A 17,949-nucleotide genomic window follows, 5' to 3' on the forward strand; every position below is an offset into this window, starting at 1 on the left:
TCTTCGGAGGTAATTATGCCATTTATGACTGAAGGGTATAGGTAACGTTTTAATAATGCCACTAGGTTGTCCATTGAAAAATTGGGTTTAGTAGTTAGATGTCTATGGTAGGCCGGGAATGGTATTTTAAACTGATAGCTGTCTTCTTCTCCTAAAGAGATCCAATGTTGATTTCTGAAGGCGTTTATGGGTCCTTCCACAGATGAGATTAGATTGTGAGATGAGCTTTCATCGGAGTGGGTAGCAACTGATAATGAATTTAATTCAAATGGTCTAGATAAAGGGTCTGCAACTACATTCGATTTTCCGGGTTTGTATCTTAATTCATAGTTRTACTCTTCGAGTATTGCTTTCCAACGTTTTAGCTTTGAATTGTTATTTTTATTACTTAGGGCATATGTAAGGTGCTGGTGGTCAGTGTGTATTACCACTTTTGCTGTACCGTATAGGTAGTTCCTAAAGGAGTTGAGTGCCCAAATTATGGYAAGCATTTCTTTCTCATTTACCGCGTAGTTTTCTTCTGCTTTGTTCAATGTTCTTGAAATGAAGGTAATTGGTTTCCCATTTTGCTCCAGGACCGCGCCTATGGCATATTTTGAGGCATCTRTAGTCAGGTTGAATTCTTTGCTGTAATCGGGATATTGCAGAATTACGTCTTTAGATATCAATGTGTTCTTGATTTTATTGAATGCTGCCTTTGCTTCTTCATTTAATTGTATTTGGATTTTTTTTGAACTGCTCTTAGACATTCTTCCTTCTTCACCTCGAAGTAAGGACGTTAACGGCTTTGCTAGCTTAGCATAATCTTTGATAAATCGTCTATAATAACCAGATAAGCCTTAGAATGATCTTAAGTCTTTGATCGTCTGAATCGTTGAAATTCCATCGGAGGATACTACAAACCCTAAGAACTCGACTTGTTTTTTAAAGAATTCGCATTTGTCGACTTGCACTTTCATGTTTGCTTTTGTAAAGGTGTCAAAAATTGTATCTATATGTCCGAATGTCTGATATGTCTTTTTCGTCTTTGCTAAATATAATAATGTCATCTATATATACATAGCATATCCGTTCTATATATTCTCTTAGTATGTGGTCCAATGTCCGTTGGAAAATAGACGGGGCATTCTTCAAACCAAATGGCAGTCTAGTGAACTCATATTTTCCATTGTTCACTGAAAAAGCTGTCTTTTCCACGTCAGATTCGTTAAGAGGAATTTGATGGAAACCGCTTTTTAAGTCAATTACAGAGAAAATTCGGTTTTCTCCTAGTTGAGAGAGAACCTCATTTATTTCTGGTATTGGGTACTTATCTGCAATTGTGACCGTATTTAGTTTTCTGTAGTCGATAACCATTTGGAACTTTTTTTCGCCTGAAGCGTCGTTGTTTTTGGGTACGATCCAAACAGGTGAGTTGTAGGGTGACCTTGATTTTCGGATGATTCCGTCTTCCAATAATTTGTTTACTTGGTCTTCCACCTCTTGTTTAAGGCTGGTAGGGTATGGGTAAGATTTTGAATATATGGACGTGTCGGAAATTGTTCGTATCTCTGCTACTACTTTTGTTGTGTATGTCAGTTTTTCGTTCGGTTCTGAGAACAGGTTGCGGTGTTTTCGTGTTAGCTGGCTTATTTCGTCTTTACCTATTGTTGTAGGATGTTCGTCTCGAATATGTATTGTATTAACATTCTGTATACTAAATTGTCTTAGATAGATTCTTTTTGTGTTTGCTATGACCATGAAATTTTTTCTTGTGTGTATGACTGCTGAAAGTTCTTTTAGACTGTCGTTTCCTAATATAGCATGGAAAGTCTTAAGTGTGGGTAGTAGAAAGAATTTGAGTCTGCAATTTTCCAAGTTGAAAAGATTTAAAAATGTGTGTTGTGTAATTTTATTTTTCCTCCAACTGAGTTGGCGAAAAAGGGGTTATCGTTTTCTTTTGTGTTTTTAACTAGACCGGATTGGATATAGTTTTTGTTAGATCCTGTATCCACCAATATGTTAAGTATTTTGCCGCTCTTCGTATTGCATCGAAAATAGGGCAACGAAGAGCTGTTCAGTCTAAAAAATGTACGTCCGTTAGGTTATATGGTTCTTTGTCTACATTATTGTAAGCTGTTTCCTGACTGTAAGCTGTTTGTTGGGTGTTGTCGTATTGGTCATGATGTTGGTCTTCATGGTATGGATCGTGAGTTGTTTCGTCCGTGTCTATATGAAGTTCCTTTGAGCTTTCGCTGGGGGTGGTTGATCATGGATGCCTTCAATGGTCGTTTGCCAGCTTCTTAGGGCTTAGTTCGGTTCACATAATTTACCGCTCTTGTTCTGACGCTTTCATCCACGTCCATGGGTTGAGGAGGTTTAGGTGGCCTTGGGGGAGGATAGTTTGGTTGTTGGTTATATGGATATCTAGAGTGGTTATAGGAGTTTTGTTGTGGCTAGCTATTGTGTGAATTCGAATTTGAATTTTGATATTGCTGGGAGCTATGGGGACTCAAATTTGGTAGGCGATAAGTTTGCTGAAGGTGAGGTATATGGGCTAATTCGGGATGGAATCTTGATTCGGGAAATCGTGAGTTTAATGGTTGTACCTGCCTTGCCATGGGGGGTTGTTGTCTAGGAATGAAAGAGTTGAAACTTTGATGTCTGGGGACTGATGGTGCATTTCACACTTGGTTGTTGGCATGGTGTGCTCTAAAGCTTTGATTTTCCAGCTTTAGACAAAGGTGTAGTGCCTCTGGTAAAGTCTTGGGTTCCTTTATACCCAGAAGCCTCGGGAGGTCACCGGAAAGTCCTCTCGCAAAGGTATCCAGGGTCTTGGCACGGTAGTTGTCCGTTAGYAGATGGACTGCCTCCTCGCCAATTTCCATGCATCCTATTTTGTTAAGTATTAGGGATAAYTGACTATAAACCTTCTGATAAAATTCGTTTATAGAGCTCCTTCCCTGAATAAGGCACGTCACTTGATATTCTAGAGTGCCTATGTCGCGTTTATCGGCATAGTGGGTGGTCAGACAACGGGAGATGGCTGTCCAATCCAAGGGGGTGTTATATGATTCTAACGCTATGTCCGCTTTTCCAACAATTTTGTTCCGGATTACATTTAGAATTCCGAAAAATTTTGGGGTGCCCTTTGAGGGTTCATATATCTTTATAATTCGCTCGACACTTTTTTTCCATGAGCTGAACGCAGAGGCGTTGCGTAGAATTCTCTCAAGGATCGTACGACATCTGGGACTTTATCCATTTMARCCATATTATTCCTATATTGCTCTTCTATGGTCTGATCTTTTATAATAGGGTTATTGTTATTGCCTAGAGTAGTCCTRACTAGCTCTGGTCCACTGGCTTCTATAGCCTGGGAAATCATAACTCGTATCATGTTTGCCAAGTCTGGGGAAATTTGTTGGGCAGGTGGGGGAGTWGTGTTATTCCCTAACACGGGTGGTCTGATTAGATTATTTGGATTTGCCATTTTCTTTTGTTGTTATTATCTGCTTTTTMTTTTTTATAATWAATTTATCCTTTTAGATTTTTGTTTAGTTGATAAATCACTGGAGGGTCCCTTGGGTGGTGAATCGCAGTGTTTTTTTAATGTTATAAGCTGGAGGGTCCCCCGAGGGTGGTGAATCACAGCTTCAGTAATATTTAATTTTATAGGCTGTACACCTATTTTTCAAAAACTTCCTTTATTTAAAAAATTTTTTCTACTTATTTTCCTTTGTTTAAATTTTCCACTATTTTCTACTTTTTCACAAAAACTTTCCTCTTTTAAATTTTTCACTTTTCTGACGTATATCTAAATTCCTTCTCTAACTATTTTTATTTCATTAAATTTAATTAAGAATAGGGTTTATATGGTATAATTAGTACTTATAATATATTTTCTTACATTAGTAGCAGCTGCATTGTTGATAGATATGCCGGTAAGTGTGCTGATATCCTTTTTTCTTTACGGTACTCGGGAACACTTGCTTACTCCTTGCTGTTTTACTCCGGGTCGGCWGSTGTCGTGCTGTCGTTGGGGCGTCAAGGAAGTTTCACGTTCCTCTTCACGCCACTTTATGCTGAATTTATGTTGTTTTCAACAATTTCTTTGTAGTGTTATTATCTCACTTTTTGTGTGGAGCCGTTTTTATTGTGGCACACTTTTTCAAAGTCTTTATTTGTTTTTGGCAATTTATTATGGCAAATTTCTTTTAAAATCTTTAGTTTGTGGCAATTTATTGTTGTACGTTAAAAAAAGGGCTCTTTATTTATTTCTGACACTTTCTACGCTCCTAACACTTTCAACGTTAGTTATCTATTTGTATTGTACAAGTCTAAAAAAAAGGATTTTTTTGTTGGTCGCAAGGCCTTTATTGAATCACCAAAACATTAATACTAATGCTTAGTTCTACTTATTCTCTCTTAAATATACCCTATTTCTACCTGTGTCAGCAATTGGTGTTGGTCGGCGCATGCCGGATGTTGTTACAAGTGTTTTATTTTGATTATTCCTTTTTTAGGTCAATCCAGAAGTTTGATCGGCGCATGCCGGATATTGCGCTGCTGAATATTGACAATTTTGCTGAGCGCGCGTCTGGGCTATTTCCCAGTTCTTTGTAATTGTTGACTTAGCGCAATAGTGTTGGTGTCAGCTTTGGTTTCAACTTACCTGTTGCTAACTTGTATATACGTACATTTGAGCTTTGTTATCAAATATTATATAATATATGGAGAATATCCATAGCGGTTTGCGCATTGTAAATGTGCGAATCTGTAAGCGTAAATTGAAATTAGCATCACTTTCCTCATTTAACAATGAAAATGATCAATTCTGCTGTTTTCGACCTTCTCATGTTAAATATTGGTGAAATCCGCTAATATATTTTTCTGGTGAAATCCACTAATAGAAAACTCAACCCCTCCAAAAAGAGGAACGTTTTGACAATCGGCACACCCTGAACCTTCTCTATATTATACGTTCTCTCTATCTAGTCAAAGTCACCTAATACATATATTTTCAAAAACCCGATGTTGGCTTTATACCTTATATTTATGTAAATAAGTATTTAAAATACAATTTATTTTAGAAATTAAGTAATCTGGAATGATTGTTGGTGAAAATAAGTGAAACCGATCGACGATCATATTAGATTATCGGTATTCCATTTTCACTCTATACCGAATATAGTGATACAATATTGAGTAATCTAAATAAAATTATATGATTACATGTTCATGTCATACGAAAATGCAATGCCAAAAGTACTTTATTTTTTACCGTGTGTTCTGAATAAATCTTTTGAAATTAAATAAACATATGTAATTTATCTTTATGCATAATTATATCTAGGATATTAAGAGTTTTAACATATACCAGAAAAATAAGTGAGCATATTTTATGACCTATTTCAATGCGCAAATAAAGAATGTGCAAATATTTTTTTTCCTTCAAAATGAAAATTCTTCAATTTTATAGTTTTTTAATTTGCAGAAAACAGTTTATTAATTGATAAAAAGTTTTGCAATGTTCTCCGGTATAGAATTCTCAATGCTTGCAGAAACTGAGCTGCGAAAATATTTAAACCATCCTCTTTTATTAGGATAGGACTTCTTGGTCAATGTCTTTTAATTTTTTTACAAAAATGTATGCACATTAAGATTCCACAAAATTTTATTTAATGTGAAGATATATAGAGAAGTTGAGATAATACGCCTCCTTGAGGTGTACCCATTTGAACAGGTCTGTACATCGTTGGCTCCCAGCATTGAAATTATTGACCTGCTCGAAAGCATCTGTTCAATTAATTTTCTAAGCGGCTTAGAGATGTTCAAATCTTTAAGCCCGCTCAGTATGAACCTAAGCAGGATGTTACTTAAAGCACCTTCCATGTTTAGGAAAACTACTTCACTCTCCAGGGATTTTTTAATCTCTGCTACCGCTGAGCTTAATGCTGTTTCCTTTAGAATACGCATACCAGTTTTTCTGCGTTTAGTTAGTTTCTTATGTATGTATGTGCCTCTCCAAAGTTTCTAAGAATTAGGAAAGACTGATTGGACGAAATTCTGTAGACTTATATGTATGTCATTGCCCACCTTTGTTATAAATATGTATTACTTTGACTTTTCTTCATAACGAATGAATATAGTTTATTTGAGGCTCGCTCGTAAGGTCCATTAGGATACCATCCAGTTCTTCTGAAGATATCCAATGCTAAGCGCCGATTGTGCCATTATTTTTCTAATTCGAAGCGCTTACCCTGTATTGAAGATTTCATAACAAAAATCTTTCCAAGAATTTCTTCTTTCTTGTATTGGACGTAACAATATCTATGCCAATCTTACTCGCCTAGAGATGGTTTAGCTCCATAAAAGTGCTTTTTGCAATCATTGTATAATATTTTGAGCTCGGGGGACCGGCTTGGGTACCTATTACGTCTTATTACTCTCGGGTTGAAATGTGTGAGTAATAATACGGATTCCTACGAAATAAGTGTTGTCTAATAATTCCTATCGGTTATAAATGTTGACAAACATAGCACAATAAAAGCTAAGTATTTATTAAAGAATTAAACAACAATTCACACCTTTCGTTGATGTTTGTGCTGCCCATATTGAGTGGTGTGCGTTGGAGTCGCATCAAAGAATAATCGAGCTCTTGGATGCTTCGCTGTCTCGTAAAAAATATATTGTAGCAGGGCACCATTCGGTATTTATTTTTGTTCGCCTCCCAGCTTTCTGCTGTGTTGTCTTTATTGTTTTTGCTACTATGTAAAATGCAAACGCTAAGGTTGTTCTTAGCCATTTATTTTTGCGGGTGAGGGAGTGGAAAATGCCTCCCGCATCATCGTTGCTATCGTCACAGCCCCTCTAAGGAACCGTCGCCCACCCTCGGACCGCATTTGCATTACTTCAGGGTGGCGTTCCATTTTTTTCATTGAGAGATCTCCTGCATCCGGGTCCCGCTTTTTTCTGCGTGGCAAGAGTGCTGCAAATTTCTGGATACTCCCCCAGTTTCGACTTTTCACATTCTATGGAGGTATTTTTTGAAGTATCCATGACCTTATAACAGCTGGGTTGTGTAAAAATCTACCACTCCGAATTTATGGCTTGTCCATGAGTCTAGAGCTTTTATAAACCTGGCCGTTCATTTACCGCGACTTTCAGTGTACCATCTCTGTACCCATGTTGCTATTGTTTCTTTCGTTATTTGAACCATTGCGTTCTTGTTGTTATCGGATGACTTCTTTAGCTCCCACAGCTTTTTCCTTTCGTATGCTAGAAGGTCAATTTTCCATGTCCGTTTAATACTAATGTTGCATCACTTGAAACTGTTCGGTAGGCTGTTGTCCTTTTCAAGCTTGTCTGCACATATCTCAGGTCCGTGTAATAAAACGCTGATTGTTGTCGACATTAGGAACTTTCTCTTTTCTTGGCAGCTATCTGTCGTGATCCTTCTTTAGTTTCGTACAGCAATTTCCTGTTGCTAAGGTAGCTCCGCACCATAGCCATCAGGTAGTCGGGTATCTTAAAGGTGTTCGAACATCTGGGTTCACCAGCAATACTATTCTTTTGTATATATGCCATCTACACTGTGCGGCTTCTACGCTTTCAATGACGCATTTTATAGCTTTCATGAGGACAGTCCTCCAGCTTCGTTAATAGCCGCTTCGAGTCTGGGTTTAAGTAGGCTTTCGTATAGCTTTTCCGCTGTTTTAAGCATACATAGTGGACGGTATGCTGAAGGCGAATTTCGATCTTCTTTCCCCTTACTGATTAGTCCCAGCCGTTGCATTTTTCAGAGTTTGGGGAATAGTACGTTCACCATGTGATCCATTTTGGCAGCGGTTCATCACTTTTTTATATCCGAGTCCCCAGGGGTTTCTGTTTATATCCTCGCGCAGTTCCTCCCATTTTTTCTTTTTGCTGTCGTCGATGGCGTGCTTCAGCTCCTTTTTTGCTGCTTTGTATTATTCGGCTGTTGGGATGCGGCTCCTCTGCGGCTGGATCTCGTGTAGGATCTGCGAAGGGGGAGGTATGTGCGTCTGAGTTTTTTTCAGTCCACCAGTAAACACTGCTGCTTTATGTTTGCTGTGGGAAGCCTTGGGCATTCATTTTTGACAGGCTCTTATTATATTAAGCATTGTGTGTTTGACAGTTTTCCTTGCAATTATGGGGGAGTTGCTAGATTAATTCTTAAAAGGTCAAATTTGGCCTAAACAAAACCGTTGCCATTCCCATTGTTTACAGTGATGGCGTTACTTCCTGGTGGTAACTATATAGCGGCGGTTGAGTTGCTATCTTCTAGAGAGTTAGGTACCTCTAATTTTTTTTTGTATTGCTCGCTTATAATGATTAGCTCGTAGTCGCTCTCCATCGCCATTTGTAAGAGTAGTGCGCCAGCAGCCTTGCACTTATGAATGTTGGCTTATAGGATATTCATTTGCTTCGGTAGTTCCTGTATATTGTGCATTTTGCGGAGCCCATAATTTGATCGATTTTTTCATGATTAGCCTCTTTGCAAAGGCAGCAAAGGCTTTGTGCACTCTTTCGATTTGTGACCGAGTTGGCCGCATTTTATGCAAGCACTTTCTTCTCTTCTATCGGGCTCTTTGCAGTTCCAGGTTCCCTCGTCCAAAGCAACGGAAGCCCATTTTGGAGGTTTCTTTCAGCCGCAACCTACAGTTAACACAGCCAATTTTAATGCATGAATGTCGCATCAGTGTATCTGCTCTATCTTGGTCCAGCGTTATATATGCCCTAACCCGCTGCCTTGTGTTAGGAGCTATTATGTTAATCGCCAAGTCTTCAGTGGGGTGCTATAGCGCTTCTTTGGCGGCCCCTACTACTTTCTCTTTTGTTGTGATTGAGTCGAGGTCTCTGATCTCTTTAGTAGCCATAGTTTTAAGGTCGGCCACAGTTGCAGTTTCTTTAAGAAAGGTCTTAAGTTCCTCAAAGAAGCTAGCCTTTGTAAACTGTTCCTTCTCCAGCTCTAATAATAGGACCTCGGCTCTTGTTTTGCGGATCCCTTTATCCTAATTTCTGCTTCTTTAAGATCCATCTTGCTACGGACATTCTTGAGGATTCGGCGTAGCTATTACCTTCTGCTGGCTTTATGATCACGGACTGTTTGTCGTTTAGGCCTATTATTTGCCTTCTGACTTGCAGCCAAGTTGCTGACTTTTTGCCTCTCTTTTACATTTTTATTGCTTCCTCCACGGTTCCTTGGTTTGCGTGGGTCTTCCTAACTTTTTTAGGCAAAACTCATGATACGCCTGCTTAGATGTGCCTGCCCTTTCTCGTTTTTCGCAACTAGCCAGTTCCTGCGGCAGCTTTTGATGACGTCAACGAGTTAGTCTAGCTGTGCTGTTCCGTTCCGTTTTTTGTTGTTGCTGTGTTGTATTAATTTCTTCTAGTGGGTCTCCCCAAGGTCAGTAGGTAACTCTGTTAACATCATCAGGATACCTAGTCATAAAAGAATAAAAGAAATTAAAAGGCAGACGAGCTAACCCGCTCGGAGACAGCTGGAGGCACAATTACACTGCCCTAGGAAATTCCACTTTTTCACGGGTGGTTTTAAGAAATAAGTTTTAGAGGAACACCTCAGATCAGAAAAGGGAGCTTAGTAACACACATCTACATCTTCTTGCATTGCTCAGAAGCTTTTTCTCATTATATAATCTTTCTTAATGGTATCTACATCACTCAAGGGATCTTCCTCGACGTCCCCCCATCTCAATTTCTGGTGTTAAGATTGCAACATCGGCGATTGACTTGAATTCAAGATCTTTCCCTTTGTGAATCCATAGTTTCTATCGCCGCTACTCTTCGCCGAAGGTTCTTTGGATTCCTTTATAGATGCAGTATGATCTTTGGTCTTTTGGCTGACAACTTAGCCCCTTCGTTTCGCTACCACTACTGGCGATTTAAGTTTGAAATTAGGCTAGATTAATTTTGCATAATCATTCTTCGAGCTCCTTTGTAAGCATTTCATTGGTTGGCGCTTGCAGTTGCAACTTCTCAGCACGTCATTTCTCCGCATACCTTGCCTTATCTAGATCATTGACATTAAAATAAGGACATTCCCCGGCAGACGCACTACTATCTACTCAACTCCTTAGTTAGTTCCAACATAGTATACCTAGACCAAGCTTCGCTCCTGTGCTTTTGCTGGTTGTTCTCCATTTCGTGATAAATGCTGCCTTCTTTTCGGAACTAGTTTCCTAATCTACGTTTGATACTGTGCTATTTTATTGACCCCAGTCTTACCTTACCCCCAACCGTAGTCAGGCCCCCCTCCTGAATGCTGTGCTACCGATACCGAGCCGTTCGTGTCCTCGTTGGGATATTTTGGTATCTATTAACAGGCGGCACCCTTGGTGAGGCCTCAGACTCAATTCGGTATAAAGAATCGTAAGAGGAAAAGAGGCATGAAAATTTAAAAAAAATCCAAAAAAAATTAAAACCTCGAAATATCACCCGATTACCCCGTTTTTCGATAATTTTATAAACTAATGGAAAGGCTTTAAAGAAATCACTGTAAAATTGGACAATGGGTGTACCGCTGCCTAACCAAATTTGGTGCATATTATTATCATGCTAAATCAGACTATAAGATAATTTTAAGATATCACAATTTTTAATTCCACATAGTTCTTTCGCTATACAGTATATGGATTAAGCTCTAGAGAAGTTATCGGAGAGCCTAGAGTTATTAGAGCCTATAATGCAACTTTACTCTTAGAAACTGGTGACAATGGATCACAAGTGTCCAATCCTCAAGACACTAAATGTGTAGACGACTTACCTTTTACCAAATATAATCAATCTGTGATTATTGAAATTCAGTGAACATCTTTTCTTAATGATAATGTGTCCCTGAGTCAAAAATGTATCAAATCGTGACAATGCAATACCGCAATATACCTATTAATACAAGGATTTCAAGTTGGCTCTGGACTTTATACTGTATATATCAGTCAATATATATTATATTAATGTCCTAGCAAAATTAAATGTAGGTAGGTTTCACCCTTGCACATTTCGAGAATATAAAATGATCGGTAACACTCGAACGTATCCCTCCTTTACTTGTTTAATATATAGTTTTACAGACATCTGAAATTTCCCCCCACATTGAGCATTATAATTGCCAGAGTTGTTATTGTAGCGTTAGGAAAATACCCTGAAGTAATTAGAGGAATTTACATTCCTTGACTAGATAAAAATCCGGGTTCGTTCCTATTATATAGCCTCTTCGTAGGAAGGGTATACAAATAACTATAACATAGTGTAAATAGTTCGGTTACATTGCTTTCATTAAAATATTATGTTATTCATTAATAAAATGAAATATAAATTATTAATAATGAAAAAATACACATTTAAACTATTTAGGCCATATTTCATTAATTTATATTTGATTAAACTACTGTACTATTTCATGTATATTTCTATATTCATTATACATAATTTGTGTACTTACATATGGATATCATTGTACCTCGTTGAAGACGTAGCATTTTTTGATTAAAATATTATAATTGCATTAAATTTAATTATCATATTGATATTGATCCAAATGCTTATTTAGGTGGAAATGATGGATTTACCAAACGGAGACTGGCGCACAGTTCACACAGGAATTAGGAATTGCTCTTGCGTAATTGACGGACTAGAACCATTCCGCGACTACCGACTACGAGTTCGAGTTGAGAATAAATATGGTGTAAGCGACCCCAGCCCATACTTGCAAACATATAGGTAATTAGTCTTAATTCATATGATCAGTTTTATCAGGGAATAACTTCGGTTTAGTGTATCAAAATAGTATCAATTTTAAACTAAATGATTAACGTCTTTTACGAAAAATGATTGCTAATGATATCAATTTAAATCATCATATCAATTAAATCATTTATAGTAGTATTCTCTCAAATTAAAAGGTGAATTTTGTTCTATTTTTACAATCTTTATTTATTCTTGCAAATCCATTTCATCTCCTTCAAAGTAATCCTTTCCCGCTGCAATTCACTTATGCCAACGAATTTTATGGCCATCATAGCACTAGTTTAAATCCTCCATCGTGATGGCCATCAGAGCCTTCTTTGATTCAGCATTTATATCCTCAATTGAGTCAAATCAGGCGAATACAGTGGTTGCGGAACGATATTTGTTGAATTATTGGAGAAACGCAGGAACAACGTTTACAAATTATTCAATTTTATTATTAAAATAATGGTTCTCCAATTGACACTTTTCATGTGCTTTTTCCATTTTATCGTTAGAATAATAGTCCACCTGCGCTCGCTGTACGTCGAATTGTTGAAAGAGCACAATTCACTTACACTCGCGATTAAGCATACAAATGAATATGCGCGAGCGATTTCGTGTATAATTTATTTAATTTTAATTTTCTTTTTAATTGTTGGAATTTTAAAAACATATATCTAAATAGAAAGAATTGTGATTTTTTAAATAATCCCAGTTGTGGTATTATAATTATATAATGAACGAAAGCTGCTCACAGGAACCGGGTTGAGACGAAGTCTAGCAAAAGTCCAATTGAAATATGTGTCGACGCAGCGCAAAGTATAACAGAAACGAATGTTGAATTGTGTCCGCTTTCCCATTGTCCATGCTTTTTGTTGGTTGGATTGGCGTACAGGTGTGGTGTTGTGTTGTAATGTCGTCAGCTGTGGTAAACTAAGCCGTCTTATTAGGGTGCGCCGGGTTTTCCGCGTAGAGTAGGTGGATGTTTAACTCATTTAAACACCGAGCATACATTTTCTTCACCAAAGTGAGAATATAGCAAAGAACTGCTCGAAGTAATAAAAATATTGCTGCCATTCAGGTATAGTGGAATCCTCGATCCGAACTTCTTTCAAATGAAACTGATGACACCGTTATTTTCAATAGAGAACGATATAGATCGATGATAACCAATCTTTTATGTCCACAATTGGAAGAAGTTGGCCTTGACAACATCTGGATCCAACAAGCCGGGCCAGGTGCAACAACCGAATTATTACGTGAAAGTTTAGAGATTCGGTTATTTCAAAATTTTATTTCATTTGTGATAAAGGCAAGAAAAGGATATATTTGTGTTTTTATTACGGCGAAATGAGTAATATAATTTTATTAAATTTAATGACATATTATTGTAGAACTTTTGAAGTATTTTGGAAAAACTTTTCAATGAAGAATATTATTAAATAAGCCTGTGATGGTGAATTTCCAGAAGCAATATAACTCGTTAACGGATCATCTATTAAAGGTGATGTATTTCTCAAGTAAAAACAAAAAAATGCTTTTTTTTCTATTTTTGCAGCACTTGGAAGTAAAAAGCGAGATATTAGCTCAAAAAATCGGGGTTAATGCGTTAATAAAAAACCTTTTCATTAGTTCTTGATTTATGTGAAGAAGTAATGTTCAAATTTTCAAAAGGATCAGTTCAGTAGAATTTGAGTTCTAATGGTCACGAACTTCAAAAATAACGTTTTCGGGAAAATCGATTTGACGTTTTTTATACATCAAAGTCAGATATCGCTGACGGTCGTTTAAAACGCTGTAACTCTGTTAGTTTGACTATAATTGACTCAAAATTTGTACACAATATTCTCGACTTATTGGTCGTTTAGAAAAAATAATAATTCGAAAAGTTTCCTATATTTATAAATTTTTTTTAAGCAAAATCACGTATCTCAGAACCCGCTAAATCGTTTTTAAACAAATTTGGGGCATAATATTTTTTATATTCTTATTTCACAGTGGGAAAATGGGTGCAATCGGATTGCATCCCTAATTCCCATATAACACAATTTTAAACTTAATTTGATTCACCTTTCGGTATACAAGAAGAAATTAATATAACGAGTTAAAACTTTGCATGAATAATCGCTTTAGAGTATTCCACCTTATGACCAAAAATTGGCTAAATCCATTAATAATTGTTAAAATCCCTAGGCGCCGAATATTTAGACCCCAGTATTTGACTTTTCACCGACAATTTCGGATAATATTTCCCTGACAATGGTATGTCTGTGGGTCAAAAATGAGTTGAATCGTGTCAATACTTCCCTTAGTTTCCATATACCTGACACAACAATTTCGAACTTTATAATGCATAACACATTGAGTGCCATGTCACACGAAAGTGTAAGACAGTGGATGTTTCGCATTCTACAAGTACAGTGAAACCTCTAATAAGCGGACCCCTCTCTTAACTGGACAATCAAAATATCACGAACCAAGCTTTACTTTGTGTTTTCAGAACAAATTCCACTCTAACAATTGGACCCTCTCGTGACCAGACGCGGACACTTTATTACTACTTCTTATTTTCATTACCTCTCGAAAGCGGACGCGGAAGTCTGAGTAACCAATGTAGAGTAACTAACCGAACAGCCGAAATGTACATACGAGTAATATGAGTACATACTCGTACACACACTATATGTTAAACTGTGAGGACAAGCACTAACATGTTAAGATGTAACGGGATCTATATGTAACAATTTGTAGCTATTAAGATGAAAAAAAAATAAAAATTATGATTCATTTGATTTGTCTTTGTGTTGGAGAAAGAAAATTTATCTGTTCGTGCACTCGGAAAAAGGTTAGTGCTTTATAATAGTACAATTTGTTTTTACTTTTATTTGTTTGATTTTAAAGATTTTATATTGGAAAATCGCAGGCTGCCACTATTGTGAAAAAAAGGAAGACATTAAAATGATATGGTTGAGTGGTGATAACATAAATAAAAAGAAACTAGACAATTTTTGTTTTGAGTGGTTTGTCAAAGCCAGAAATCAAAATATACCAGTGTCGGGCCCTATTATTAATGAAAAACCAAACAAATTGCGGGCCAATTAGGAGTTCAAACTTTTTCGGCATCAAATGGATGGTTGGAAAAATGGCGGAAACGACATAATGCATATGTGGAGCTTTGATAAAGCTTTTAAATGAAAATGGGCACGGACAGCATTCCGATGACTTTTTGTTAATCGACGAAATTGTTATTACAGAAAATGATAATATTGACATTGTTATTGACGAGACTTACTGACGAATTATCTGACAGAGAAACTGAAGACCTAAAAAAAGTATGCGCTCAGGATGCGGGTCAAATTAAATCATACACTAAAGCACTAAAACAACTTCGTCGCATTAAAAAATTCGTTAGTGCGACGTTACTGGATTTCAGTACGCCAAAACTTTGGAAAGTCATCTTGAAAACTGTTTTATAGAACAGAAACAAGGAAAGTTGCGACAAACTACGGTAAAGGAATTTTTAAAAGTCCAAACATAAATAAATTGTTCAATTTATTATAACTATGAAACATCTCGCAACAAAAATGAAATATATAAATTAAATTACCAAGAAATCTAATTTATTTAAAAAGTAGTGTGTGTATAAATTTTAGTAAAATTTTTATTCGCCCACTCCTAAAAGCGGACCCCCCCTAAGCGGACAAAAATACCTTACCTTGTCGTACGCATTCGTGTGACATTACTTCAAAGTTGTCATGTTTCCAGCGTAGGCCGATATTTGCATAAACAATTTGGTCCAATTTTCGTAGAGATATGATAAATTTTGTTTGTTTTATTATTAAATCTCTGATTTGATTATTCAAATTAGCATTCAGTTATACATACATAGTACGTATGTTAGTTTTAAGGTGGGTATATTTTGGAAAACAATCAATACATAATTAGGGTGTGATGGGACATTATGGGCAATAATCAATCAAAAATCATAACTGGCTTCCAAAGTGTCCAAGATTTCAATTTCTGAATTTCTGTAACCTCTCGCTTCGCTATTTTTGACTAATTCTTACAAATCAATCTAAAGAATTAAAATAAAAAAGGTAAAACAAAAAAAAAAAAAAACAAAATAAAACTAATAAACACAAAGTAAACAAAAAAATAGCAATCGCACATTTTCGCACGGCCGCGATTCCCTTGACGTCATACAGGCCCATGTCGTACAAAAAGGTGCGGTAGGACACCGTTTTAAAGATATTTTTTTTAATATGTGGTTTTAATTTTTAATTGAGAATGAAAAAAGTAAAAAGTAACTTAAGAGTGCACACTTTTACTTTTTTTAATGATCATAGGTACTATCTCTTAATAAACCCCAAATATAGTCTCCCATCATATTTTCATTGCATTCTCCTTGATAATTCTGAATATGCTCTCATGTTGTTTTTCAATTTATCTAAATCCCATGGCCTCAAAATAGCATATTTTCAACTAGGTTTTCGTAGTTTTCGGCTTTGTTATTTCCTAAGAATCCAGAAACGACTGCTTTGAAACTGTTCCAACTCGCTTTTTGAATACGATCCAGCAAAGTTGAAAATTTCTGATCGGCGAAAATTTGTCTGATTTGCGGACGAACAAAAACCCAGGCTGTAACCTTTTCTTCGGATAACTTCGGGAAAAACTTTTTTAAGTCTTCAAAAGCTTCTGTGGTTTGATCCAGTTTTTTGACAAATTGTTTCATCAACCCTAACTTAATGTGCAGAGGCGGCATTAGCACTTTTTCTGCTTCAACAATTGGCTCAAATTTTGCGTTTTCTTTTCCGATACAAAGTTCTGTTCTTTCAGGCCAAGACCGTTGAGTATAATGCTTAGCTACTATCTATCTACTATCCCATAAGCACAAATAACACGGATACTTTGTATATCCGCTTTGAAGTCCCATAAAAAATCCCACCATTTTGAAATCTCCAATTAGCTGCCAGTTATACTCGCAATACTTTACAGATTCGAGCAAAATTTTAATACTTTCATAATTTTCTTTAAGATATACTAAGTGAGCTATTGGAAGAGATGGAAATTTATTTCCGTTATGTAATAAAACAGCTTTTAAGCATTTGGTACAACTATCGATGAATAAACGTCATTCGCTAGAAACACAAAGTATGCCAATTTCTTTGAACAAACCTTTTATGTCATTGCAAAAAAAAAGTCCATCTTCTTTTGTGAAAAATGTTGAGAATGTTTCATGCTTAGTCCGCTGATCCGTAATATTAACATCATCAAGCAAATGCTCTGGTGTCGGTAGAAACTCCTTATCGGAATTACTTTTATGAGAACTTAATAATAGATAAGCTACTATTTTGCGATAATTTTATCGGTGGCTCAGGAACGGGTCGTGTCAAATCGTGTGAAACTGGAGCAGAAGAAGATTCAAGGTCAGGATATTTGATAGGTTTTGCATTTTTACCTCTACGCCTTTTACTCGGATTCACAATGCAAAATTAGCAGTCGTTAACGTGATCTTTTGGTTCTCGCCAGATTCTTGGTATTGCAAATTTCGTAAACCTTTTCTCACCTCGATACCAACCTAACAAATAAAAATAGAAATGAATATGTCTATTATATTAAATTCACCGTTTATTGAAAATTTATTTACCTTCTAAACATCTTTTACAATAACTAAAAGCAACATGTGGAGCCCATGTCTTGTCTTGATTCCGAACAGGACAATCAAAATATGCTTCGTAGGCTTCACAGAGAACGTGAGTTCTCTTTAGTGCATACTCATATTTTACATCTCGAACTTTAATAAATTGCCCACATATATAACAAAATGCATCAGCATCATATTTAAAAATGCACACTTTTACTTTTTTTTATGTTCATAGGTACTATCTCTTAATAAACCCCAAATATAGTATTATTACTAAAACTTTTACAATGCAAACTTTATGCGAAAAAAGGTATTTTCTTATCGTTTTTATTCATAATTAATGAAAAAATCGGGATACACTTAAAATACCGAAATTCAAAATGCCGACATATCAAAATACCGACAAAATTTAAATATGCAGCTAAATCAAAATACCGACAAATCAAAATACCGACACATCAAAATACCGACAAATCAAAACACCGACAAATGAAAATAACGACAAATCAAACCGACTCCATAAAAAATACTTTTGAAAAATATTTGCAAAA

At 36.2% G+C, this 17,949-nt stretch overlaps 1 protein-coding gene across 3 annotated transcripts in view; it reads left to right on the plus strand.

Moving 5' to 3' along the window:
- Positions 1 to 17,949, plus strand: part of LOC108971160 (muscle M-line assembly protein unc-89) — a 223,464-nt gene that overhangs the window by 152,761 nt on the left and 52,754 nt on the right. For all 3 annotated transcript variants that reach the window (XM_018937031.1, XM_018937032.1, XM_018937034.1), the window contains one exon: positions 11,576 to 11,745. In XM_018937031.1, the coding sequence (XP_018792576.1) occupies positions 11,576 to 11,745 (170 nt within the window). The remainder of the gene's footprint in view (positions 1 to 11,575; positions 11,746 to 17,949) is intronic.

Source organism: Bactrocera latifrons, unplaced genomic scaffold (assembly GCF_001853355.1).
Source record: "Bactrocera latifrons isolate USDA-ARS-PBARC rearing strain unplaced genomic scaffold, ASM185335v1 scaffold_329, whole genome shotgun sequence".
NCBI lineage: Eukaryota > Metazoa > Arthropoda > Insecta > Diptera > Tephritidae > Bactrocera > Bactrocera latifrons.